The sequence below is a fragment of the Littorina saxatilis genome, linkage group LG4, assembly GCF_037325665.1.
Source record: "Littorina saxatilis isolate snail1 linkage group LG4, US_GU_Lsax_2.0, whole genome shotgun sequence".
NCBI lineage: Eukaryota > Metazoa > Mollusca > Gastropoda > Littorinimorpha > Littorinidae > Littorina > Littorina saxatilis.
The window spans coordinates 63,204,284-63,230,726 of NC_090248.1; the positions used below are offsets into that span (position 1 = coordinate 63,204,284).

General features: G+C 42.2%; 1 protein-coding gene and 1 long non-coding RNA gene across 3 annotated transcripts in view; one reads left to right on the plus strand and one right to left on the minus strand.

The window, feature by feature from the left end:
• The window catches only part of LOC138965342 (uncharacterized), a 132,659-nt gene that overhangs the window by 41,736 nt on the left and 64,480 nt on the right, over window positions 1-26,443 (minus strand). The window lies entirely within an intron of this gene.
• On the plus strand, window positions 1,394-15,886 carry LOC138965338 (kelch-like protein 3). 2 transcript variants are annotated; one of them, XM_070337472.1, is made up of 10 exons: window positions 1,394-1,546; window positions 2,888-3,023; window positions 5,147-5,330; window positions 6,844-6,960; window positions 9,461-9,622; window positions 10,837-11,010; window positions 11,861-11,963; window positions 12,239-12,861; window positions 13,185-13,346; window positions 13,744-15,886. In XM_070337472.1, coding segments are annotated over exons 1-10 (1,803 nt in total). In that variant the 5' UTR covers window positions 1,394-1,544; the 3' UTR covers window positions 13,884-15,886. The 2 variants fall into 2 exon arrangements, with proteins under 2 accessions (XP_070193573.1, XP_070193572.1); XM_070337471.1 differs by lacking the exon at window positions 1,394-1,546 and having other exon boundaries at window positions 1,952-3,023.

Below are 26,443 nucleotides of genomic sequence, written 5' to 3' on the forward strand. Positions count from 1 at the left end.
CAAGAGGTTTGACACACTCGGCACACGCGCGCTCACGCACAAACTCACGCAGCCTCGCACAAACGCACGCATGCACAAACGCTCAGTGACGGCACACACACACACACACACACACACACACGCGGCGCGACATTTACACTGCATCTAGTCCCAACACAGAAAATGGCAAGAGGTTTGGGAAGAGGGGGTCTGTCACTTTAACATTCTTACCAACAGGAATCATAATATGAACTTTGCCTTGTCATTGTTTTGACAATCGGTCCAAGGTGACTATGAATGATCGATATGTCACTATGTCGGCACAAGACATTTCGCATTGCTCCACAGGACTAGGGTTTATATCAGTCAAGTTATATGTATATGTATAAGATCAAACCGAAGACTGACCGTCTAGTGTTAATCAAAAGATAAGAGGCCTTTAACGAGGGTAATGCATACGTTTAATTGCCGTATGTATATCTGTCCGTGTCCGTGTCTGTCAGTGTGTCTGTGTGTGTGTCTGTCTCTCTCTCTGTCTCTCTCTCTTTCTCCCTCTCTCTCTCTCTCGCTCTCTCTCACTCTCTCACTCTCTCTCTCTCTCTCTCTCTCTCTCTCTCTCAGGCTCTCTCTCAGGCTCTCTCTCTAGGGGGCTGATTTTTTAGGTGGTTTATTTTGTTGGGGGGGGGGGGGGGGGGGGTAGCCTATCATTGTGACGAAGTCAGTCGAGGGATGGTCTTATCCCATGTACAAGCCTGGCCAGAACTGGGACAGTGAGGTCGCAACTGACGTGTTTTCAGAGGCGGAGTGGGCCCGGCTGAAAACAAATAATTCTTAAATAATCCTACTCAGTCTGCGCAGCCAGCATTCGGCAGCCGATTTTTGGTATGTGTTCAAGTGGAGGGACGTGACGGTCTTCCAAGCAAAAGCATCGCCTGAACAGATTTGAGATGGTGTGCCGAATCGTTTACATAGGAAGGACTGTGCCTTTAACATCTCAAATCGGTCTTTCCAGGCCCATTTGGACACATACCGGGCCATGACTGAAGCAGTAGCACTGATTCTCTGCGGAGTGAGATTGTTAGTTAATGTTGATTTAATTTGTGAAGATTAACATACAAAGTGTACCGTTCAATAACAAAGAGAGTTCCCATTCTGCACTGACAGGGCGGAGGGGCACGAACCGAAACTGAGTGGGTGCCAAAGTGTTCTGTAAACTGGACCAGAGACTATAGTCTCTGACTGGACTGAGTCACCGCCCTTTGCAAGATGCATGCTTAATATTGTCGGGGAATGGATGGCCTTTCCAGTCGAATAACTGGTTTTACAATAATCGTTCTCATCACACAAATCTGCACAAAAGATCTTCTACTGCTACGCTCTTAGCGAAGCAGTTCTTTGCCTGGGTGGTGGTTTTTTTTGTCTGACGCGTAGTTGAATAGAAAGCAGGTCGAGGGGAAGCAACTCCAACAGCTGAGAATGTTCAAGGGACAGCACTTCACTGAATCAGCTTGATGTGGACCAGAGATTCGCTATGAAGGCTGGCGAAGAATCATACAATTGTCATTATGTAAGTATATTTTACCATGTTTTGTCTTGATAGCAATTATGTTTAGATATATTTTATGTCAATAAGTTACAAGAAACTGTCGATGGTCGCGAAAATAAACACGGATCATGGAGTGCTAAACCACTGTGTTGATGATTACCACAGTTCACTATGAGTATGAGTATGACAGGTATTGGAGATTCCCGTAATGAGTAAATCTAATATATGAGTAGTTCTTCTTCTTCTTCTTCTGCGTTCGATGTTATATGAGTAGTTAACGAATAAGGAACAGCCAAGGACTACTACACACAGTAGTAGTACTTGGGAACAGCTCATAACACGCACATAAAGTTTCATATGACTGCCCGTATGACGTCATACAATTTAGCTTAGGCCAACTGCGCTTATGGGCGGTTTATTTTCTGTCTGTACTTGTTCACGGATGTTCAATGAGTTCAATGTTCAAGAGGGAAAGACCAGAGGTTTTGAAGTTTAGTAATGTATTTATACAGAGAGGTCAGTCTGAGAGAGAAACAGAGGTTTGGACAGCAAAACGGGAAAGCAAAATACTGAAAACAAAAGCTAACTGTGTGGTTCTTTTCTACGCGTAATGATTTGAATCTCAGGAAGTACAATATGAGGTCATGTGATTGAAGAAGAGCCCAGATGTGCGTAGAACATACATGTCTATTTTTGAATGTGACTATATATAGTTTCCAACGGTTTCAGTTGCATTGTTTCAGTGAAGTTTACTCAGACAGGAGTGTTTAACGATCGATCTCGCGGTCAACATATTCCATATTTCTTCATTGTGACTCATCCTCTTTCAACAAATAAAGTCTTGTGACAAACAATACGTGTGAATGAAGGAACAACAGTGAAAGTGATACAAATTTGTGTGCTGTTGAAATTCCAGATTCTTCATATTTTTATTGGTTCAAACTGGTAAAATCTGCTTTTCAGAGGATTTAGACGTGGCTCATTTACTTTTCCAATTTCAACCACATTATAACTATTATACTTGTGAACACTTATAGTGGGAGCATCTGTGAGTGTACTAGACAGATTTTTACTCTGGCGATATAGTTCCGCTTAACTCCTGTTGTGGTGAACTGATCTGTCTGTTGTGAATTTTGAATGAGACAAACTTCACTGTCAGGCATAGTGCTGTTCGGTCTCAGCTATACTGTGACTGTGTTTGTGTTTCAAAACGACCAAGTTTGAATCTTGTACTTTCATGCATGTAGCTAAAATGGTGAAACTAGGAATAGCGTCAGAAGTCGCAAAAGAAGATGCAAACGGAAGGAAAAACACTATGTCCAGAAACAACAGTAATTCTAACAGCCCTTGTGACTGGGACAGGAAGCGACTAACAGTAACAGCCAAAGACATGCCGGACGGCACGAGGACGTTGATGGGTAAGAATGCTGGGAACACCACGCTGGCCAGACTCAGAGACCTGCGACGAGACAAGAGTCTGTGTGATGTCATTTTGTTGGTGAGTACTTTGAAGACTTCTGTCTGTGTTTGACACTGTGTGCGCGCGTGTGGGGGTGGGTAAGGGTGGTAGTTGTGTGTGTGTGACTGTGAGAGAGAGAGAGGGACAAAGGATCGACAGAGAAAAACAGAACATATGTTTATTATGTTTGCGTATTGTTTATTGTCTGGTGTCAAAGAGTGAGAGATCAAGAGAGAAGATATATCTATATATATATTATACGACTAGTGTCTGTGTGTCTGTGCGCGATGCACGGCCAAAGTTCTCGATGGATCTGCTTCAAATTTGGTGGGCTTATTCAGAGAGACCCCGGACACAACCTCATCGATGAGATATTTCAACACGTGCTCTCAGCGCGCAGCGCTGAACCGATTTTGGTTTTTCTCTGGATCCATTCCCAGTAACTCTTCCTTATCTTCTCCAGTGTTTTCAGCGTTTATCTCCCTTCCTTCGTGTGGCGTCAATCCATATTCCCGTTACTACGTTACTATTTTTAGAATGTCACGATTGCACCCGTAAGTTGTCCTTACTGTAAAAGTGAAAAGGTCGAATCAATTTATAGCCACGCGAAAAATACACTGTCATCTATCTCTATATATTTATAGATATATATATACATATATATATACGGCTTCTCTGTGTGTGTTTGTGTGTGTGTGTGGGCAACACCTGTGGATTGTAGAGTTCTGTTTGTGATGCGGTCTAGCGGCATTGGTGTGTCAGTATGTTCAGGCCTTCCTTCGAGAAGCCAATTATTCTCAATCCCGTTTGAGTGGACTTCGCCTTCAAAGGTGATTGTGGTGTTTTGGCACTCGGTTACATTTGGCGTCGTCGACAGCGATGGGACTCGACATGAAATGTTCAGGCCACTGAATCATTTTCGTGCTGTTCCCATTCCACCTTGGAAGGACCTAAGTTCATTCAAAGGGGGTCGAGTGTGACAGGGAGACTACCGTCGCCCTTCACAGCAGACTCTGCAGAGTTGTTCGCCTTAGAAATTGTGGGCTTTCCTTGCATGTACCCGTAAGTTGTCCTTACTGTAAAAGTGAAAAGGTCGAATCAATTTATAGCCACGCGAAAAATACACTGTCATCTATCTCTATATATTTATAGATATAGATATACATATATATATATATACGGCTTCTCTGTGTGTTTGTGTGTGTGTGTGGGCAACACCTGTGGATTGTAGAGTTCTGTTTGTGATGTGGTCTAGTGGAATTGGTGTGTCAGTATGTTCAGGCCTTCCTTCGAGAAGCCATAACATTTAGTCTCGATCCCGTTTGAGTGGACTTCGCCTTCAAAGGTGATTGTGGTGTTTTGGCACTCAGTTACATTTGGCGTCGTCGACAGCGATGGGACTCGACATGAAATGTTCTGGCCACTGAATCATTTTCGTGCTGTTCCCATTCCACCTGGGAGGGACCTGAGTTCATTCAAAGGGGGTCGAGTGTGACAGGGAGACTACCGTAATAAGCTCTAAAATTCTCAATCTGTTTGACAGGACTTCGCCTTCAAAGGTGATTGTGGTGAACCGCCACGCTGTCTGTCTCTGTCTCGCAATTCACCCCGGCTGGTATTCCTCTAGTATATAATATATGTTTTTGTAATTGGATATACATATATATGAACTTACAAGTTATCTGAGTTTCATTTTCCTGCACATGCAACTGCAAGTTCAGCTTTTGAATTTTAGTTGGTGAAACTGAAAGGGCTTTTTACTTTAGCATTCAATAAGGAAAGGTCATGCAAAGCTTGCTTGAATTATTGTTATATGTATGCTTTCAGTTTCAATGTTTTCCTTTCCCATTCTGTGTTTTTGTCAGTCTGTCGATCTCTGTATGCGTATGTGTGTCTGGTATTTAATTATTATCATACTTCATAGCCTTCAGTGTGAAAGTTTGTTGAGTAAAACTAACAATCTGTAACATGATTGACACTTTGCAGTTACAGCTAAAACTGAAGCTACATGTAATCACTGAAATCTCATAACTAACTTATATACTTCTGATATTAAATGTTTTTTAACGCCCTCACAGTTAAACCATTAGGGACATGTTCCTGCTAATACCTCCGTTTTGACTTTCTGCATTATAACTGAAACCTGTATGTTATGTAACCAGGTGGACGGCGGTGAAATTCCGGCTCACCGGAACATCCTCATCGTCAACAGCGACTACTTCCGCAGCATGTTTACCGACGGGTTTCATGAAACACTCACCAGAGAAATTCCGCTGCCAGAGCGCTCTCTAGATCGAGAGACGGCTGATACTCTCATAGACTTTATGTACAATGGAAACCTTACAGGTGAGTGTTTACCTTACCAAGGCGTTCTCATTTATTCATCTGTAAAGATGTTCTGAGTTTCATGTGTTCTTTCTATACTGACCTATAGGGGAAATGGAGGCCTCTCCAGTCATATGTTTTTTTTTTATTATTGATATACAAGTATGTATGAGTTCAATGTAAATTGTAAGTGAAAGCAATGTTATGCTATAACTATAAGTGGTTTTCCAAAATGATTGTACAGCGCTTTGAGCAGAGATTAACCCTGGTTACATGCGCTCTAAAAATATTATGTACAAGATGAATAGCCGCTTCGCCGGGTAAGTAGACCCGAATACCCGGTTTGCCGGGTGAGTGGTGCACCGTACGCCGGCTTCGCCGGGTACCCGGCTTTGCCGGGAAGAAGTAGGGGAATACCCGGCTTTGCCGGGATGAAAGTGTTGTGGACAGTGACCTTCTAAAAATAGTAACGGGAATATGGATTGACGCCACACGAAGGAAGGGAGATAAACGCAAAACACTGGAGAAGATAAGGAAGAGTTACTGGGAATGGATCTGGGAAGATGATCAGAAAAAACCAAAATCGGTTGAGCGCTGCGCGCTGAGAGCACGTGTTGAAAATTCTCATCGACCAGGTTGTGTCCGGGGTGTACCTGAATATGCCCACCAAATTTGAAGCAGATCCATCGAGAACTTTGGCCGTGCATCGTGAACACACACACACACACACACACACACACACACACACACACACAGACAGACAGACACAAGTCGTATATATAGATATTATTATTATTATTATTATTATTATTATTATTATTATTATTATATAACTGGTTTTACAATAAACCATCACAAAGATCTGCACTTAAACATATTTGCCCAGTTGTTCATGACAGGTAGTATATAATGTAGAGTTGGACATACTAAACTTAGCCAACAAATTATTGCGACAAATTTCGCAACCCAATTAGAGCATTAATTCCTGTGTCATTTCATTCAAATTTTCTATCAATCAATATGAGGCTTATATCGCGCGTATTCCGTGGGTACAGTTCTAAGCGCAGGGATTTTTATTTTTTTATTTTATGCAATTTATATCGCGCACATATTCAAGGCGCAGGGATTTATTTATGCCGTGTGAGATGGAATTTTTTTTACACAATACATCACGCATTCACATCGGCCAGCAGATCGCAGCCATTTCGGCGCATATCCTACTTTTCACGGCCTATTATTCCAAGTCACACAGGTATTTTGGTGGACATTTTTATCTTTGCCCATACAATTTTGCCAGGAAAGACCCTTTTGTCAATCGTGGGATCTTTAACGTGCACACCCCAATGTAGTGTACAGTTAAGGCCGTCCACTTGACTATCTGGCACACCTTCCGGATCAAAGATTTCTTTTACAGGGATCAAGTGACCGCCGCTCAAATAAGGGTACCCTCAAAATCGACTGCACAAAAACAGAAGGGACCAAATAAAAATCATTATTACTGGAAAATAAAATTGTTCTTCGACTTTGTCGACAGTTACACCGAACACAGTTCAGGGTTTGATCATGGCAGCGGATCAATGGCAGATGACGGACGTGAAAGATCTGTGTGTGGAATACATGGAAAGACAGATTGATGCGCAGAACTGTTTGGGTAAGGTTTTTGCTTGGCTTTTGTAGAAGTTTGACTAAATTTATATGAGGAAGATTATTGCTTGGTTTTTGTACAAGTTGATCGTTTGAAAGAAACAAAGCTTTGAGTACAGGGAGAACCCCCCTTTAAGACCCCCCAATTTAAGACTTCCTCCCTTTTAAGACCTTGCTTTTTAAGAATTGTTTTCATAACCTCTGTAAATTTGCCCCCATTTTAAGACTCCTCCTTATTAAGACCTAATTTTCTCTGATTTTGTTAAGGTCAGGGGGGTTCCACTGTAAACCCAGAATGAATCATGAAAAGTGATTTAGTTACTCTGCTCTTCCTCTTGTCGTTGTTCATGTCTTTGCTTCTGTCATATCTTTTTCAGCCTCTTGTGCAAAGCAAATATCTCCGTTTTTTTCTTGGTCTGGCTGTTACTGTCAGTCGTGCCTTGAAATCTTGTCTTTTGATTCTATGCCTCCGCCTTCTGTCTCTCTTTGTCTCTTTTCCTGCTCTCCCTCTCTGCTCTCTCACTCTCTCTTTGTCTCTTTCTATCTCTCTGCTCTCTCTCTCTTTGTCTCTTTCTATCTCTCTCTCTCTCTCTATCTCTCTCTCTCTCTCTCTTTGTCTCTTTATATCTCTCTGTGGTCTCTCTCTCTCTTTGTCTCTTTGTATCTCTCTCTCTCTGCTCTCTCTCTCTCTCTCTCTCTCTCTCTCTCTCTCTTTGTCTCTTTATATCTCTCTGTCTCTTTATCTCTCTCTCTCTGTTCTCTCCCTCTCTTTGTCTCTTTATCTCTATCTCTCTTTGTCTCTTTCTATCTCTCTCTGCGCTCTCTCTCTCTCTCTTTTCCCGCTCTCTCTTTGTCTCTCTCTCTCTTTGTCTCTTTTTATCTCTCTCTCTCTCTCTGTCTCTTTCTATCTCTCTCTCTTTGTCTGCTCTCTCTCTCTTTCTCTATCTATGTCTCAATCTCTACCCTCTCTCTCTCTTTCTCTGTCTCAATCTCTACCCTCTCTCTTTCTCTCTCTATGTCTCAATCTCTACCCTCTCTCTCTCTCTTTCTCTCTCTATGTCTCAATCTCTACCCTCTCTCTCTCTTTCTCTCTCTATGGGATGTCTCAATCTCTACCCTCTCTCTCTCTTTCTCTGTCTCAATCTCTACCCTCTCTCTTTCTCTCTCTATGTCTCAATCTCTACCCTCTCTCTCTCTTTCTCTCTCTATGTCTCAATCTATACCCTCTCTCTCTCTTTCTCTCTCTATGGGATGTCTCAATCTCTACCCTCTCGCTCTCTTTCTATGGGATGTCTCAATCTCTACCCTCTCTTTCTCTTTCTCTCTCTATGGGATGTCTCAATCTCTACCCTCTCGCTCTCTTTCTATGGGATGTCTCAATCTCTACCCTCTCGTTCTCTTTCTCTCTCTATGGGATGTCTCAATCTCTACCCTCTCTCTCTCTTTCTCTCTCTATGGGATGTATCAATCTCTACCCTCTCTTTCTCTTTCTATGTCTCAATCTCTACCCTCTCGCTCTCTTTCTATGGGATGTCTCAATCTCTACCCTCTCGTTCTCTTTCTCTCTCTATGTCTCAATCTCTACCCTCTCTCTTTCTCTTTCTATGTCTCAATCTCTACCCTCTCGCTCTCTTTCTCTCTCTATGTCTCAATCTCTACCCTCTCTTTCTCTTTCTATGTCTCAATCTCTTCCCTCTCGCTCTCTTTCTATGGGATGTCTCAATCTCTACCCTCTCGTTCTCTTTCTCTTTCTATGGGATGTCTCAATCTCTAACCTCTCGCTCTCTTTCTATGTCTCAATCTCTACCCTCTCGCTCGCTTTCTATGGGATGTCTCAATCTCTACCCTCTCGCTCTCTTTCTCTCTATGTCTCAATCTCTACCCTCTCGTTCTCTTTCTCTCTCTATGTCTCAATCTCTACCCTCTCTCTCTCTTTCTCTATGGGATGTCTCAATCTCTACCCTCTCTCTCTCTTTCTCTCTCTATGGGATGTCTCAATCTCTACCCTCTCTCTCTCTTTCTCTCTCTATGGGATGTCTCAATCTCTACCCTCTCTCTCTCTTTCTCTCTCTATGGGATGTCTCACTCAATCTCTACCCTCTCTCTCTCTTTCTCTATGGGATGTCTCAATCTCTACCCTCTCGCTTTCTTTCTCTCTCTATGTCTCAATCTCTACCCTCTCTCTCTCTTTTTCTCTCTATGTCTCAATCTCTACCCTCTCTCTCTCTTTCTCTCTCTATGGGATGTCTCAATCTCTACCCTCTCTCTCTCTTTCTATCTCTATGGGATGTCTCAATCTATACCCTCTCTCTCTCTTTCTCTCTCTATGGGATGTCTCAATCTCTACCCTCTCTCTTTCTTTCTTTCTCTCTCTATGTCTCAATCTCTACCCTCTCTCTCTCTTTCTCTCTCTATGGGATGTCTCAATCTCTACCCTCTCTCTTTTTCCAACCACCGCCCTGTATGATTACATGCTTTTTCAAAAAGGAATGTGATTCTGCTGACAGGAGTGTTACCATTTGCTGAGACATACCGATGCGAAAAACTAGCGAAGAGAAGCATGCAGCTGATTAAACAACAGTTTCCTGCCGTAGTGCTGGGCGCAGAATTCCTGTCTCTCTCCATGGAAAGACTGGAGCAGATTCTTGACCTTGATGATCTTAATTTAGGTGAGTTGTAAATGTACAGATGAACCCCCCTTTTGTGACCCCCACCCCCCAATAAACGTTTTCCGGAAATAACTCTTGTCAGGATTTTCAGCGGTCGCATAGAGTAAGAGCCCGGGCCTTTATATTGGACAAGCTTTTCACTACATTTGGAGCATGTTCCATGCATCCAATCGGCTTTATTCTGCGATAGGGACGAACAACTAACTATGATGTGTATGCTATGCAGCGTGCGCTAGATATGATATCATTTTCTTTTGAAAATATAAATCATGAACCGCCCTCAATGGCTTGCTGATCACTGGAAGTGTATGCTAAGCACGTGTTTTCCTAAAATCACGTGATCTCAAGCCAAACCCACATGACCTCGATCAAGACATATTGTGAGCGATCGCTATGTGTCAGTGATTATTTCCGTTGTGTACTCCAATGAACTTGTGGACGCTGATTGTCTAGAGAAAAGGGTATTATATTGTGCGCACGCTGCACAACATACACATCAGAGTTAGGCTTTTTTTATTCACATAATTGGAATGTTTTTCTGAATTGATATCAAATATTGACAGGGTCAGGGATGTCCTTTACCAGTTGGTGAAGTGTTAGTTTTACCAGAAATGGATTTGAATATGAAGAAATTACTTGAAAAGGCAAACTATAAATTGATACTTTTTAAAATTGTTATGTTATTAATGAACTTCAGAACAGAAATCAAGAGACTACATTCTGTTAACTACTTGACATATGGTACGAGCATTAAAAGGTCTGAGGCGGGGTGAAAACAGCCAGAAACGTAAAAACCAACGCGTGCAAAACCATGAGAGTTTCAGCCCATGAACGAAGAAGAAAAGATCTTAAATGTCATGTCTGCACAGAATGGAACCTAACCCTGGAGAATAACCCCGCTCTGAGACTGTTGAAGCTCAATTAATTAGTATATATTTATTGGCTCACGTAAGTGTAGCCTATGCGATGGTAAACTCTGTCTGTCTGTGCGTGTGTGTGTGTGTGTGTGTGTGTGTGTGTGTGATAGAAACTTTAACATTTGAAGACGTCACATTATGGCGTAAGAGGGTTAGACGTCACGCGAAGGAATTACTGAAAGTCTCGTCCACAGCATCATCATTATAATCATCCTCATCTCATTAATCATCCTCATCTCATTAATCATCCTCATCTCATTAATCATCCAAAATTATAAATGTTCCTTGCACCTGCAGGACACGAAGGGGAAGATGTCGTGTTGAGAGCAGTGTTTCGCTGGCTGGGATACAACAAACAGGACCGGTTAGACGACTTGCCGACACTGCTGAACAAGGTCCGACTGTCCAAAACATCGGGTGAATGCAGGAAGCAGCTGCTGGAAAAGGATGAAGCTGTGCAAGAGAACGAAGGTGAGCTGTAGAAGTCTCTAGCAACTGGTTATAAAGTCTTACATTGATTTTCTGTGGGGTGTGTGTGTGGGTGATTTAGTGTGTGTTTGTACTCTGTCTTTGTGTATGAGAAACAACAGATGAATAGAAAGATAAAAGAATGTTAAATCATGTTTTGTCCAACGTATTTTAGAAAATGTTTCTCATTGGGAATTATATACTTAGTCTAAATCACAAAAACATCAAAATCGCCAAGAATTGAGTTACGCACAAATTCCACCACCACGACGATAATGGGCAACGCGTGATATTTTCGTTGAATTAAGTCAATTACTTTTATCACTGAACTTTCATTGCAAATGACAAACATACTGTCCTTTTCTACTGTGTCTGTGTTTTCAAAGTGCACAGTGCAATGGATGTGGAATGTGGGTGGGCTTGGAAGATACATGTGAATAAGATTTGAAAATATGCACTAACACATTGTCTACATTTTTATCTTCAAAGATCTTTGATAGAAAATCTGATGGTTGTTGTTTGTTGTTATGTGCAGAACTGCTACAGTTGATAGAAAATCTGATGGTTGTTGTTTGTTGTTATGTGCAGAACTGCTACAGTTGATAGAAAATCTGATGGTTGTTGTTTGTTGTTATGTGCAGAACTGCTACAGTTGATAGAAAATCTGATGGTTGTTGTTTGTTGTTATGTGCAGAACTGCTACAGTTGATAGAAAATCTGATGGTTGTTGTTTGTTGTTATGTGCAGAACTGCTACAGTTGATAGAAAATCTGATGGTTGTTGTTTGTTGTTATGTGCAGAACTGCCACAGTTGATAGAAAATCTGATGGTTGTTGTTTGTTGTTATGTGCAGAACTGCTACAGTTGATAGAAAATCTGATGAAGGAGCCTCAACCTGTACGCAACGCTCAGACCACGCTCTACGTCATTGGAGGGTTCTTGCAGTCTCGCACAGGGTACGTAGGATGTGTCTTGTTTTGTGTGTGCTATTTCAATTTCTCTTAACTCTCGTGGAACAGCTTGGTACTCAAGAAGGCGACTGTCTTTCAACTGGGAAGATAACGTGTGCAAGCAATTTGAATCCCCCTGCCACATAGGCAGCTGTAATCCGTCTTCAGAGAATGTTATTTTAGTGGGTTTTTTATCATGTACAATGTATGGCACACAAAGCACAAGCAGTAAAAAGTCAGCCTGATTATTCTGTCTACTTATTCCTCTTTTCTCTGTCCAGCCCCACCTGCCCACGAGTTAATGGAGTTGAGCGTCTAGACGCGGAGACCAACAACTGGATTCCTTGCGCTGACTTTCCCATGCGCAGCTCAGGCTCTGTGTCTTTCAGCGTCCACTCCCATCTCTTCTGTGCCGCTTTTGCGCCGGTGCAGGCAGGAAACGCCAACCTGGTGTCGGAAACACGCATCTTTGAATACAACTTCATCCGTGACGAGTGGTTGGATGCTCACTCCTGTTTTTCTCCCGAATCGTTGGAGTACATCGACAACTGTCTCCAGGCGGAGGGAGCGTTAGCAGTGTGCAAACAGACGAACACAATTTACACCGTGTCCAGAGACGAAGTGAGCAGTATAACGGTGAACTTGATAGACGGAGCCGTGTTCTGCAGGAACGCTCGTCTGTTGCCGAGGCCACGACCGGAACAGATTTTCTCTGCGCAACACAGGTTACATGCAGCGGTGGTTGTGGACAGGAAACTGTACGTGATTGGTGGAGATCGGCATGACAACGGCTCAGACCCAGTAGCCACTGCACGGGTCATTATGTACGACCCGGACCGGAACGTGTGGGCCTCACGTTGCGACATGACAGAGCCAAGAGCGACAGTGGCCGTTGCAGAACTGAGTGAGTAAAAATTCACTAAAATAAACAAAGCGATACGATACACTACAATACAATACAATACAAAACAAAACAAAACAACTCACACACACGAAACACCACACCACACCACAACACACCACAACACACCACAACACATGTGATGTCATCATTGCATACTTTGAGTTTGACTTTGCCTTGTTGCTTGGCATGACAAAAAGATCAGTTTTATATAAAGACAGGATTGCAAGTTCTAAACAAATACCATTTTTGGAAAGGTTAGTTTGAGTACTAATTGTACTAGCTGAGCAGAGAAAATATAGACTGTGTGTTCAATTTCTCTTCAGACGGGAAAATCTATGCTTGTGGGGGTTTCAACACTCGTCGCCTAGCAACCATGGAGCAGTACGACCCAGTCACTGACACCTGGACAACCTTGACCCCGATGAATAAATATCGCAGCCACCACAAGATCCTCGTGTTGGACAACAAGATCTGGGCCATTGGAGGTTAGTGTTGGTTTAGAATCTAAGAGCATTTTGTGCCCCGTGCCAACCCTTATTGCTTATTAACGGATATCCAAACACAAAGAGACTGCCAACGTTCCAAAATTCAGAATCAAAAAACAAGAAAGGTAGGTTGTTGGAACGTTTGTTATTGACAAAACAATACATTCACAGATATTTCGACCCAACGGTCTTTTAATTTAAGTGAACAGACAAACAAATATTCACACAAAACTTATCTTGATAGAATCAGTTTACCTCCACTCGCGAATGAATCATTAGATTAGATTCATTCGCTCGGAATGAATCATTAGATTAGACTCATTCGCTCGGCTTCCTGACGAGTGGACGTAAACTGTATTATATTGTATTATATTGTACCGTGTTTATTTAATTTCAGGCAAGTCATACTCTACCAGCAATGGAGGAGCCAGAAAGGTGATAAACTTGTGTGAGATTTACAACCCAGAAGAAAACGCCTGGTTTCACGGACCCCCCATGAAACAAGCTCGCTGCGGGTTTGCTGCTGTGGCTATTTGAACTTGAACTCTACACTGTAACCCCCCAAACTGGAATACGGCTGCCTTTTACATGGTCTTTCTTCAGACTTAGAGGTTAATAGATCAGTTGGACCTGGAAAATATGTCATCAAATGCAGAATAAAAGACACAAAACGTTCCATCAGAAGGCCTCCTACATGTCGAAACAATTGGATGATCAACTGGCCAGATCTGAATAAAATGAAATCCGACTTTGTGTTTCTGATGATATGCCTAAAAAAATTGAATTCGAGTCCCTAGATAGATATTTGTTGGGCTTTTATGCTCAAAGAGTTTAGAGTCCCTAGATATATATATTTGTTGGGCTTTTCTGCTCATAGAGTTAGAGTCCCTAGATAGATATTTGTTGGGCTTTTATGCTCATCAGCTTTTTTCCTTGGTTTTTTTGCTCTTTTTTTTATTCCATCTATTGGGGAAAAATTCAGGTCAGTGCCATAAAATGTAGTCACCAGACACTAAGTTTTTTTTAACTCCCTAATGGTTCATAAATTGCCAGTAATCTTTGTAAATGGCTTAGTAAAACAAAATAATCATTACTTATGATATTTCACACTTTTCAACATAATTGAAACTTCATTGCATGAAAACAGCAACATTTGTTTCCAAATAAAGAGGTTTTAGTTTGTACATGTACTTTGGAGCTTATGTATATGTTCTAATTGCTGTGGTAATGATACCAATTGTAGCCTGTAGTCTACGGTACGCTATGTTATTCCATGTCATACATTATTTTCCCATTGCTGGAAAATCTGAGGAGCTTTCTCCCATGTTGTGCAGTAACTTATTTAAAAATCATTGTGTTAGTATTAAAAGAACTGTGTGTTTTACTAATGTTATTGCTGTTGTATTTTCTTAGCCTGTTGTAAATTCCGACAAATGTGTGTGTTTGTTTAATTGAGAGTGATAGTGTGAGTGTGTGTGTGTGCATGTGGTTTGAGGTACCTTTTGGTCATTGTTCTGTAATAGTGTACACTGTATCTAACAAATTGAGCAACTTATTCCAGCGTATAACTTACTGATTACATTTGGTGGTCGTAACAGTTACATAATTTGAAGTTGTTACCATTGTATTTTTGTCGAAATTCAAATGCAGTCAAATTTAAACATTTATTTGAATTAACAAAAAAACCGAAAGTGATTGAATTTGATATATTTTATCAAGAATATATTTGAAAGAGTTCTGATTATTTGTTCATAGTTTTTATTAAAACAAAAACGAAAACAGAAACAAATACAGTCCTGTTAAAAAAATGTATGAGTACAATTATTTAGTTATGAATTAAGTTTGATTTATTTCCGGTTAATTTGAAGTGTTGTGTCTCATTATTACATATCTTTTTTGTCGGAGGTAGCATTGTGTGCAGATAAGCTGCAAAATCTGTAAATATCTTAGTAAAACGGAATATAATTAATGTAATTGAATCTTAAAGGCAGCAGTGTGTTTGTTTTCTGAAGAGCTGCAATTGAGAACTAATTAGTATAGTGTTTGCTGTGCTAGTATGTTTTCTTGAGCAAGGAGAGAGAGAGATAGATAGGAAGTGAGTGAGTCTGAATGTGTCTGGGGGTGCAATTATTTTGCACAAGTGTATGGGCAGAATTTGTATTTCTGTAGTTTGCGGTGATAAATCTTGAATATTGATTAGTTCTTTTTTCTGTCAGAGACTTTATGGAGTACACAAAGTTCAGTGCAAGAAACACACACTCTCTCATGCTTTTTGAACTCAGAAAATGTTTCAAGTGTTCTTATTCTTTGAGAGTCAATGAGAGATTGAAGAAAACATACTCTAATTATTTTATAGAGCACATCATGTGTAGGGCATGACGAACCAATTCCAACTTGGTAACTCTTCTGACACTCATGTCTATTTTGGTAAACCATTTCGAGCAACACAAAGTTGTTTTTGTGTGGGGTTTACTCCAAGAATTCTGTTTTCAGTTTTGATTTAGTACACTGCACATGTATTACAATACTGAGCCTGTTTTTTTTTAAATACCTATTGTTGCTTGTGTCTATATTATGGAGAAAACTTTTGATACATCTTAATCTTTACCATTTAAACTAGACGTGTTGCTCAGATAAGTTTTCCTTGCTCTTGTACTTATAGCCATACTGTTACAGAGTTATTTGCAGTCAGTTTTATGTAAAACTAGTGTCAAAAACGTGATTAACATTCCATAAATTCTTGTTTTTTTGTACAAGTGTGTTTTCTGCTTTTTTTTTCCCCCCTTTTTCTTAGAATCATTGATTGGAGGAGCTGACCTTAATAGGTCTGATATGCAAATGTGAAAATAAAAGTCAAAATACACGTACATTTAGAATGTACTTGTTACTTAAAAAGTCAAACCTGCTTCAACTGAGCTTTCCAATTTTTCTCAACATAGGTTTGAATTTTAACAGAACTACAATGAAGAAGAAGAAGAATTTTTCACCAGAAGAAAAGATGAAGGATGTCATGAAACTGAAAATGGTTGAAAAGCTGTTTTTACGTGTGTCTCCCCCATCCAAATACACATATATATATATGTATAATTGTTCTGCTAGTGTTGTGCTTAGTTGTACAATGTATCCAGTCTTCTCTGTAATCATATCATTTGAAAATAGGAGTTGTGTGAAGGTAGAAACAAAAAATCAGAAAGAATAAAATACCTGTAAGATTTACTTTGTGTTGATTTTATATTTTATTAGTATTCATCATCACAAGTGTCATTTTTCAATGTAATCTCTGTACATGTCATACATTCACTTTCATTGACAATAGTTAGAACTCGTAACGTGAATACAAAAATGCAGACCACAAATTTCTTTGGACAAAATACAGCAATCGGCACTATCCATGCACATCATAAGCATAAAACGCAACCTACGACTAGCAAGAGTTCTAAAACAATGCAATGCAAATAACATCAATGAGGAAAGAACACACATCTGAAATATAGTATTTCCATGCAGATCAAATGAAAGGATTCTATTTGCTGGAAAGTCTAAAGTTAGGTCTGAAGAAAGTTAGGTCTGAAGAAAGTTAGGTCTGAAGCAAATCAGGTCTAGGTAAAGGCTGTCCAGAAGAAAAAGTTAGAAAAAAATAAACAGAAGACTGAACGAAGAATTTCTCTTAAAAAGTCTTGATGGCTCCGATTATCTCTGTGTTATTTCCAGACATGGGATTCTTCCGTAAATTTACGGAATTCCGTAAATTTTTAGGCTCCAGGGATCATTCTTGAGATTCGTGCAGATCCGCTGAGAAAATTTTGGGGTATATGTAGGTATAGACCCAAGTTTTTCGGCCGGTCCGCTGATCGCTGTTATATTATTGCCACTCGATCGGGGCACAGGAGTAAGCCAAGGGAGGCCACTCCTTTTTTGTTGTTGTTACTTCCTGTTTTCCTGAGATAAACCAAACGGTCACAAGGGACTTTTGTTTGTTATTCTTTCACACAATAGAGAAGTTATTTTACATGGTGGCAGCGGTGACCAAGTACCTAACAAACTTTTGCTTCCAAGAGACTGTAAGTTACCCCTCTGTTCTCACGTATGCTGCTCAAAGATCGTTTTTCTGCTTCTCCGCTTGAAGGAGCGGTTCCCAGTCTACAGTCCTGCTCATTTTTGATCTGTGTCTTTCACATGATTTAGCGTGTACGGAACATTTCTCTTTCTAGTCCATGATGCAAAACCAACAAGCACAACAACCACTGACCAATGGACCAAAGGTTGAACCCCCACCCCCCCTAAATGTGAAGAAAGGTGCAGCAGAATGGAAGTTGTTCAAGCAGATGTGGGAAAACTACTGCATTGTGGCTGGAATCAAACAGGAAGGCCCGGGAGCTGATAGTGCTTACACCAAAGCTCTGTTTTTGCACACATTAGGAATCGATGGTCTCGAGGTCTACAATGGACTGGAGCTACAGGCTGAGCACACAGTAAAAGACGTACTAGCTGCTTTTGACAAGCACTTCATTGGTGAAACTAATGAAACCTACGAAAGATTCACGTTCAACAAGAGAGATCAAAAGCAAGATGAGACCATCGAAGACTATATCGCAGCATTGAGAACACTTGCAAAGGCCTGCAACTTCTGTGATTGTCTTTTTGACAGTCTGTTACGAGATCGCCTGGTGCTCGGCATTCGAGATAATAAAACACGTGAACGCCTGTTACAGAAAGCAAAGCTTAATCTTAGGACATGCGTAGAGATGTGTAGGGCAGCAGAAGCAACACACCAACAGCTGAAGAATCTGGGCTCTGTGTCTGCTGGTACTGATGAGGCCTGTGCTGTCTCCGAAACCAGCGGCAAGGGCAAAAGCCTGAAAGGGGCGAGGAAGAACAACCATCCAGGGATCAACTGCAAATTTTGTGGCAGAAGTCATCCTTTGAGGAAAGAAGAATGTCCCGCATGGGGAAAAATCTGCAAGAACTGTAGCAGAAGAAATCATTTTGCTGTAAAATGTGACAAGAAGAAGAATCTACACTCTGTGGAGGAGGATAGTGAAACTGACGATGAAGTCCTACTTGCCGTTGACTGCAAAAAGAAGAAGGTGATCAAATGTGAAATGGTGATCGAGGGAGAGAAAGTCATCTGTCAAGTTGACTCTGGTGCCAGTGTTAACGTGATTCCCGCAAAACATGTGAGAAACGCACCAATCACAACAACCAAAAAAACGCTCCATACCTACAACAAGACTTCAATCACTGCGACAGGGAAGACAGTTCTCACGGTCAGGAACCCGAAGACTAAGAAAAAGTACAGAGTTCAGTTCGTCGTCGTCAAAGAAGATTTGATTCCTTTGCTGGGAAAGAACACTTCTGAAGCCATGCAGCTCATTACTGTAAACTACAGTAACTTTGACAGTGTAGCCAAGGTGACAACAACTTCTGATGGCCCACTGACCTCGCCCTCCAACCACGACTTCCTCGAAATATATGCTGACGTCTTCGATGGTGGACAGGGAAACTTGCCCGGTACCGCTCACCTGGAAGTCGACCCAACCGTCACCTCTGTCACCTCCCCTAGTGGACGTGTACCCCTGGCCATGAAGGCCAAAGTCAAAGAAGAATTGAAGCGACTGACAGAGCGAGACGTCTGTTATGGAGTGGTATAGCCCTTATTGCGCCAGATGTTATGGTCCTTTATTGGCCGGTTTCTAGACAATCATAAATGCCTCTACACCACTCTATAAATTTAGTATTTGTTTACAGGCTTGAATGTAATCTGAATAGTTGTCCGCTACAGTAGCTTACAAGGCACAAGCGCACACGCACTCACACACGCAAAAACCTGGTGTTAAATGGATCTTGACACTGCCAAGACTAATTATTATTGTTTACAAAGCTTTTTAAATCACAATATCATTTCCGGGCCTCGACCAGTACTCTAGGCCGACAACACCGCAAGAAACTCTACAGTCCAAGACGCAGACACCTTTTGGCTCAAACAAAGCAGCTTAACAGGTAAGACGAATAGGTATTCTACTGTACGTTACCCTACTGCCATCTTTCGGCTTTCAAGATGTTGGTATGGCTGTAAGTCCTTCAGACGACTGACAAGGGTGCACCAGTCCTCACGACACCGCAACCATTGCTTGACGTAGTCCTTGATCCTTCCAGTTCGTCTCGGCGGCTAACTGTAGAACCCTGCCAGCTCTCCATGCCATGGTCATGTCCACCAAGCCGCAGTTGACTGGTTCAGTTCAGCCTCCGGCGATGAAAACCCCCCAGTTGGAACACTGTAAAGTTTATAGTCCATAAGTCAACTTGTCTTTAGTTTCTTTCACTCGCACAATAAAAATACTCACTCGTCCAACATATTAAGCTGCATGAGCCAATATAATTATTTACACGTTAATTCCTATTTTCTAAAGCCAAGAAAACGTTACGTAAAACCCTCACATGTTTAAGCAGTGTAGCACAATAGCTTAGGCCTACACAATAACGTTAAACACAGAAACAGTCACTCTTCTCACATACGACAACATGACATGAAAATATAACCGGTTTCAAACATACCTCAAAAGAGTGTAAAGCCAACATTTAGTACAGTCGCCGGCCTGGCATGAATATGAAAATGGAAGATATCACGTAGACTGATAGGGAAAGTTCGTCAGTCTTCATCCTTCTTCAGTCAGATACCTAAAACAGGAGCCCGTCTGCTAAAGTGTTACGAAAAACATGAGTCGAGCTTGGCTCCTTGACGGCGACTGATTTTACAAAGTCGTTCTTGCTATGACATTGCCAGTGAGCTGTCGTCTGCATTACTTGCACGTGAAAAACCTTGTCAGTTACACGAAGGTTCAACTGCGGTCAACGTGATGGTATGCAGCCTATAGCCCTTTCCAATGTCTGACCATCGCTATAGTCTATTCTATTTACAACAATACACATTACCAAAAATATGAGTAAACCGCTTCGTAACATCACCCCCTTTCCTCAAAAGAAAATGAATTGTTGAAAAAACGATGAAATTTTCTGAATCTCGATCAGAGATTATCCAAAAAGTCAAAAGAATTATATACTGGGGTCATGTTCAGAAGCTGTTTAAAAAAATTATCATGAATGAAACACGAGTAAGACCTTGGCCTTGCAAGAATATGCCAGTCAACACCTCAAATCAAAAATCAAATCAAATCTGAAAATGTTACTGGATAAACAGGACAAACAAAACAATCATTCACACCCGTGTAAGCGCACGTGCCTTGAGATAGAAAACAATACTGCTAAAGGGTCAAACAAACAAACACTATTGGGCGCCATTTGTTATGGAGTGGTATAGCCCTTATTGCGCCAGATGTTATGGTCCTTTATTGGCCGGTTTCTAGACAATCATAAATGCCTCTACACCACTCTATAAATTTAGTATTTGTTTACAGGCTTGAATGTAATCTGAATAGTTGTCCGCTACAGTAGCTTACAAGGCACAAGCGCACACGCACTCACACACGCAAAAACCTGGTGTTAAATGGATCTTGACACTGCCAAGACTAATTATTATTGTTTACAAAGCTTTTTAAATCACAATATCATTTCCGGGCCTCGACCAGTACTCTAGGCCGACAACACCGCAAGAAACTCTACAGTCCAAGACGCAGACACCTTTTGGCTCAAACAAAGCAGCTTAACAGGTAAGACGAATAGGTATTCTACTGTACGTTACCCTACTGCCATCTTTCGGCTTTCAAGATGTTGGTATGGCTGTAAGTCCTTCAGACGACTGACAAGGGTGCACCAGTCCTCACGACACCGCAACCATTGCTTGACGTAGTCCTTGATCCTTCCAGTTCGTCTCGGCGGCTAACTGTAGAACCCTGCCAGCTCTCCATGCCATGGTCATGTCCACCAAGCCGCAGTTGACTGGTTCAGTTCAGCCTCCGGCGATGAAAACCCCCCAGTTGGAACACTGTAAAGTTTATAGTCCATAAGTCAACTTGTCTTTAGTTTCTTTCACTCGCACAATAAAAATACTCACTCGTCCAACATATTAAGCTGCATGAGCCAATATAATTATTTACACGTTAATTCCTATTTTCTAAAGCCAAGAAAACGTTACGTAAAACCCTCACATGTTTAAGCAGTGTAGCACAATAGCTTAGGCCTACACAATAACGTTAAACACAGAAACAGTCACTCTTCTCACATACGACAACATGACATGAAAATATAACCGGTTTCAAACATACCTCAAAAGAGTGTAAAGCCAACATTTAGTACAGTCGCCGGCCTGGCATGAATATGAAAATGGAAGATATCACGTAGACTGATAGGGAAAGTTCGTCAGTCTTCATCCTTCTTCAGTCAGATACCTAAAACAGGAGCCCGTCTGCTAAAGTGTTACGAAAAACATGAGTCGAGCTTGGCTCCTTGACGGCGACTGATTTTACAAAGTCGTTCTTGCTATGACATTGCCAGTGAGCTGTCGTCTGCATCACTTGCACGTGAAAAACCTTGTCAGTTACACGAAGGTTCAACTGCGGTCAATGTGATGGTATGCAGCCTATAGCCCTTTCCAATGTCTGACCATCGCTATAGTCTATTCTATTTACAACAATACACATTACCAAAAATATGAGTAAACCGCTTCGTAACAACGTCATTACACCTGTGGAAGAACCAACAGACTGGACAAGCAGAATGCTGATTGCAACAAAGAGATCCGGAGAACTGCGCGTATGCATTGACCCCCGTCCCCTAAATAAAGCATTGAAACGAGAACGATATCCTCTACCCGTCATGGAGGACATTCTACCAGAGCTAGCAAAAGCCAAACTCTTCTCAAAGCTTGATCTGTCAAGTGCATACTGGCACGTCCATCTCGATGAGGAGTCCAGTCTACTCACTACTTTTCAGACACCCTTCGGCAGGTACAGGTGGAAGAGACTCCCATTTGGAACGTCTGTAAGTTCTGAAATTTTCCAGAAACGTCTCAACGATGCGTGTCCGACGACATCATCGTTTATGGGTCAGGTGACTCTGAAGAAGAAGCAGCTGTTGATCACGACAACAACCTCTCTCGCCTACTGGAAAGATGTCGATCTGTGGGGATGAAACTCAACAAGGAAAAGGCTGAGATCAGAAAAACTGAGATCACTTTCCTCGGACATAGAGTCACGAACGAAGGCTTGAAGATTGACCCCAACAAAGTCACTGCCGTTCTGGAGATGAAGAAGCCAGAGAACGTGGAGGATGTGAGGAGATTCTGCGGATTCGTCCAATATCTGTCCAAATTCCTGCCCAAACTATCAGAAACACTTGAACCGATTCGTCAACTGACACGCGAGAACATAGAGTGGACGTGGACATCGAAGCACGACACAGCCTTCCGCTCTGTGCAGAAAATGGCGACTGAAGCACCTGTACTTGCCTTCTACAACCCTGCTGAAGAACTGACGATACAGTGTGACTCAAGTCAGAGTGGTCTTGGAGCCGTTTTGACGCAAAAGGGAAAGCCCATTGCGTACGCTAGCCGTTCGCTGACTGACACGGAGACAAGATATGCACAAATTGAGAAAGAAATGTTGGCCATCGTGTTCTCTTTGGACAAATTTCACCAGTACACCTTCGGCCGTCACACCACTGTGGAGAGTGACCACAAGCCCCTGGAAGCCATTCTGAGAAAGACACTCTCGGCAGCCCCACGTCGTCTGCAGGGCATGATGCTGAGGATCCAAGACTATGACATCACTGTGAGATATAAGAAGGGCAAGGAAATGTACCTCGCGGACACTCTCTCAAGGGCCTACATCACGTCTTCAGAAAACACTCAAGGGGATTTTGAACTCGTGAACATGGTGAGCTTCCTACTCATCCGTGAAGAGAGGCTCGGCAAGCTGAAAGAGGAGACTGAGAAAGATGACACACTTCAGACACTGAAAACTGTCATTACCCGTGGCTGGCCTGAAGACAAACTGCAACTACCAGCTGAACTCGCACCATACTTCAGTTTCAGAGACGAAATGTCTGTACAGGATGGTCTGCTCTTCAAGGGAGAGAGAGTAGTTGTACCTTCATCACTCCGCTCTGAAATGAAGATGGCCGTACACTCGACACATACCGGAATTGAAGGCTGCTTGAAGAGAGCTCGTGAAAGCTTATTCTGGCCTGGAATGAGTGGAGACACCAAACAGTACATCTCGTCCTGTGAAACTTGTCAAACATATCAGTCATCACAGCAAAAAGAAACCCTTATGAGTCATGAAGTTCCCTCAAGGCAGTGGGAGAAGATCGGCGTTGATTTGTTCGAGCTGGATCAAAAAGACTATCTTGTAACTGTGGACTACTTCAGCAACTTCTTTGAGGTTGACAGAATGGACAACACGAAAGCCTCAACCGTCATCAAGAAATTGAAAGCTCACTTCGCCAGATACGGGATTCCAAGTACTGTAATCAGTGACAACGGCCCCCAGTTCTCCTCCGAGTCATTTGCGAAGTTCGCACGCGACTGGGACTTTGACCACAACACAAGTAGTCCCTACTACCCAAAAGCAAATGGGAAGGCGGAATCCGCGGTGAAGACCGCAAAAACCCTACTCACAAAGAACAAGGACGACCAGTTTTTGGCTCTGCTAAATCACCGCAATACACCCAACGAAACTGGTACTAGTCCAAGTCAGTCTTTCCTCAACAGAAGAACCAGAACTCTCGTTCCCACTTCCAGAAATCTCCTAAAGCCGAGGACAGCCTTGACAACCACGTGCTAAAACTAAAGAAGCAACAGACCACAGCTGCAAAATACTACAATGTCGGTGCGAAAGACTTGCCTCCACTTGAAGAAGGCGACTCTGTGAGACTAAAGCCGTTCACCCTCGGCGCAAAGAAATGGGCAAGCGGCACCGTAAGCAAACGTCTGGACGAAAGATCCTATGAAGTCGAGTCTGGTGATGGAGTCTATCGTCGAAACCGGATTCACCTGAAGAAGGTGGAGCCACCTGCCGAGCCACCTGCCATGCCAGCCATGCCTGTCCCTGTTCCTATGGCAACAGCAGCTGCACCTGAAGTCCAACGTCCAGAAGTCCAGCGCTTTGATGTGGAGCAGACCCCGACTCGGCCTGCGGCCCAGACCCCATTTCAACCACGGAAGACTGCAGCCCAACCTGCTACACCTGCGAGTGCTCGACCCAGTCCTATGAAGACTTCACCGACTCCACCAAGCCAGATTCCTGTCCGCACTTCTCGTTACGGTCGCGAAGTCAAACCACAGAGGCTGAAAGACTTTGTATACTCATTCGAGTAAAATGACACACATCGTGTTTGATTGTGAACGTTTATTGGTATCATCTTCGATCGATTGAAAATCGCGTCGGTTTCGTTGATCGATCGATTGAAAATCGCGTCGGTTTCGTTGATTCGAATTTCGGTTGTCGCGTTCCTTTTCTTTGTTTTGTTTTGTAGTCGCTCCTGCGTCCTATTATTTTGCATTTTGTTTCTTTACTTATTGTGAGACTGGAACCCCATTCTGAACTTGACTTTGATGAACAAAGGGGGATGTTATATTATTGCCACTCGATCGGGGCACAGGAGTAAGCCAAGGGAGGCCACTCCTTTTTTGTTGTTGTTACTTCCTGTTTTCCTGAGATAAACCAAACGGTCACAAGGGACTTTTGTTTGTTATTCTTTCACACAATAGAGAAGTTATTTTACAATCGCGACGCTCCATTCCATACTATTCTTGAACGGTTGGTTCCTAAAACGGTCAGACTGTTGCTGGTCGATCCGTATGGGAACGCGCTCTTTGTCTCCTAGTCCTACAGTCACCGTTTCAACGTAGCTATCGGGGATTCAGTATAAGCATACCGTATGAGAATGATTCGGCGCCATTTTTACATCGTTTCGAGCCACCTGCCAAAATGATGAGGAAGCTAAAGCGAGACGAAACCGTTCTATCCCGGGAAATTGACCAGCAGAAGTACAAGAAAAATCTCTGGAGATTCGACTGGCTCGATGAAGTTGTATCATTGAGCTGGAAATACGAGAAAGGCCAGAAGACACAAGACGTGAAACTGAAAGTTGGCGATGCCGTTTGCTAAAATCAACTTGCCGGGAAAAGCTCAGTGCACTTTGTGCAACGATGTTAATGTTATCAACTACGGTTCCAATGGAAAGACTGCCCTCAAAAGCCACTTGAAAAGCAACAAGCACCTGACTATCCTGAAAACCCAGTCGTGTAATCAGTCACTGTGGTCGTTTGGCACCGACAAGGTAAGAACATTGAAACCACACCGTCACACGCCACCACACCCCCCCCCACCCCCGCCTCTCTCTCTCTCTCTCTCTCTCTCTCTCTCCTCCTTATTTTGAGTCAGCGTAAAATTAATTTGAGAAACATGGGAAGGACCCCCACCTTAATTATCACTTTTTCTGAATCCCATGTCTGATTTCTGTTACCTCCCTTCCTTCCTGTGTAAACCATAATAAATGGTGTGATCATTTTGGTGTGTATCCTACTGGAAGGATGGTCTTATCCCATGTAAAATCCTGGACAGACCTGTAAAACCCATAAAGGCTGTACAAATCTGAGGCTGGTTTACATGATCATATACACAGGAAGAAAGGCCTCAGCCTACATTCAAACCTGTCTATAACGACCGCCCAAGTGACCAACCAAACAGGTGGCCGTCATGGAAAGGTGGATTATATAGAAAATAACCCTATCTGGGCACCTTTTCAGTGGTGCTAGAGGGTAGGTTCCACTGTATCTGTCATCACAAGATTATTGCTAACCACTGTATCTGTCATCACAAGATTATTGCTAACCACTGTATCTGTCATCACAAGATTATTGCTAACCACTGTATCTGTCATCACAAGATTATTGCTAACCACTGTATCTGTCATCACAAGATTATTGCTAACCACTGTATCTGTCATCACAAGATTATTGCTAACCACTGTATCTGTCATCACAAGATTATTGCTAAGTTTTCTTCAACACTGGCTTGGACTGTCAACCACTGTTCAGATACTTCTGACATAAAACATCAACCTTTGATTGCCAACATGCAGATAATTATGTACAGTACATTTTTATTAAATATGACGCAAAAGAAAAGTTTCTATGG

Coding starts and splice junctions, on each gene's coding strand:
- LOC138965338 (XM_070337471.1), top strand. CDS start 2,763: ATGCATGTAGCTAAAATGGTGAAACTAGGAATAGCGTCAGAAGTCGCA. Junction 11,011..11,860: donor AGCTGTGCAAGAGAACGAAG/GTGAGCTGTAGA, acceptor TGTTATGTGCAG/AACTGCTACAGTTGATAGAA. Junction 12,862..13,184: donor AGTGGCCGTTGCAGAACTGA/GTGAGTAAAAAT, acceptor ATTTCTCTTCAG/ACGGGAAAATCTATGCTTGT.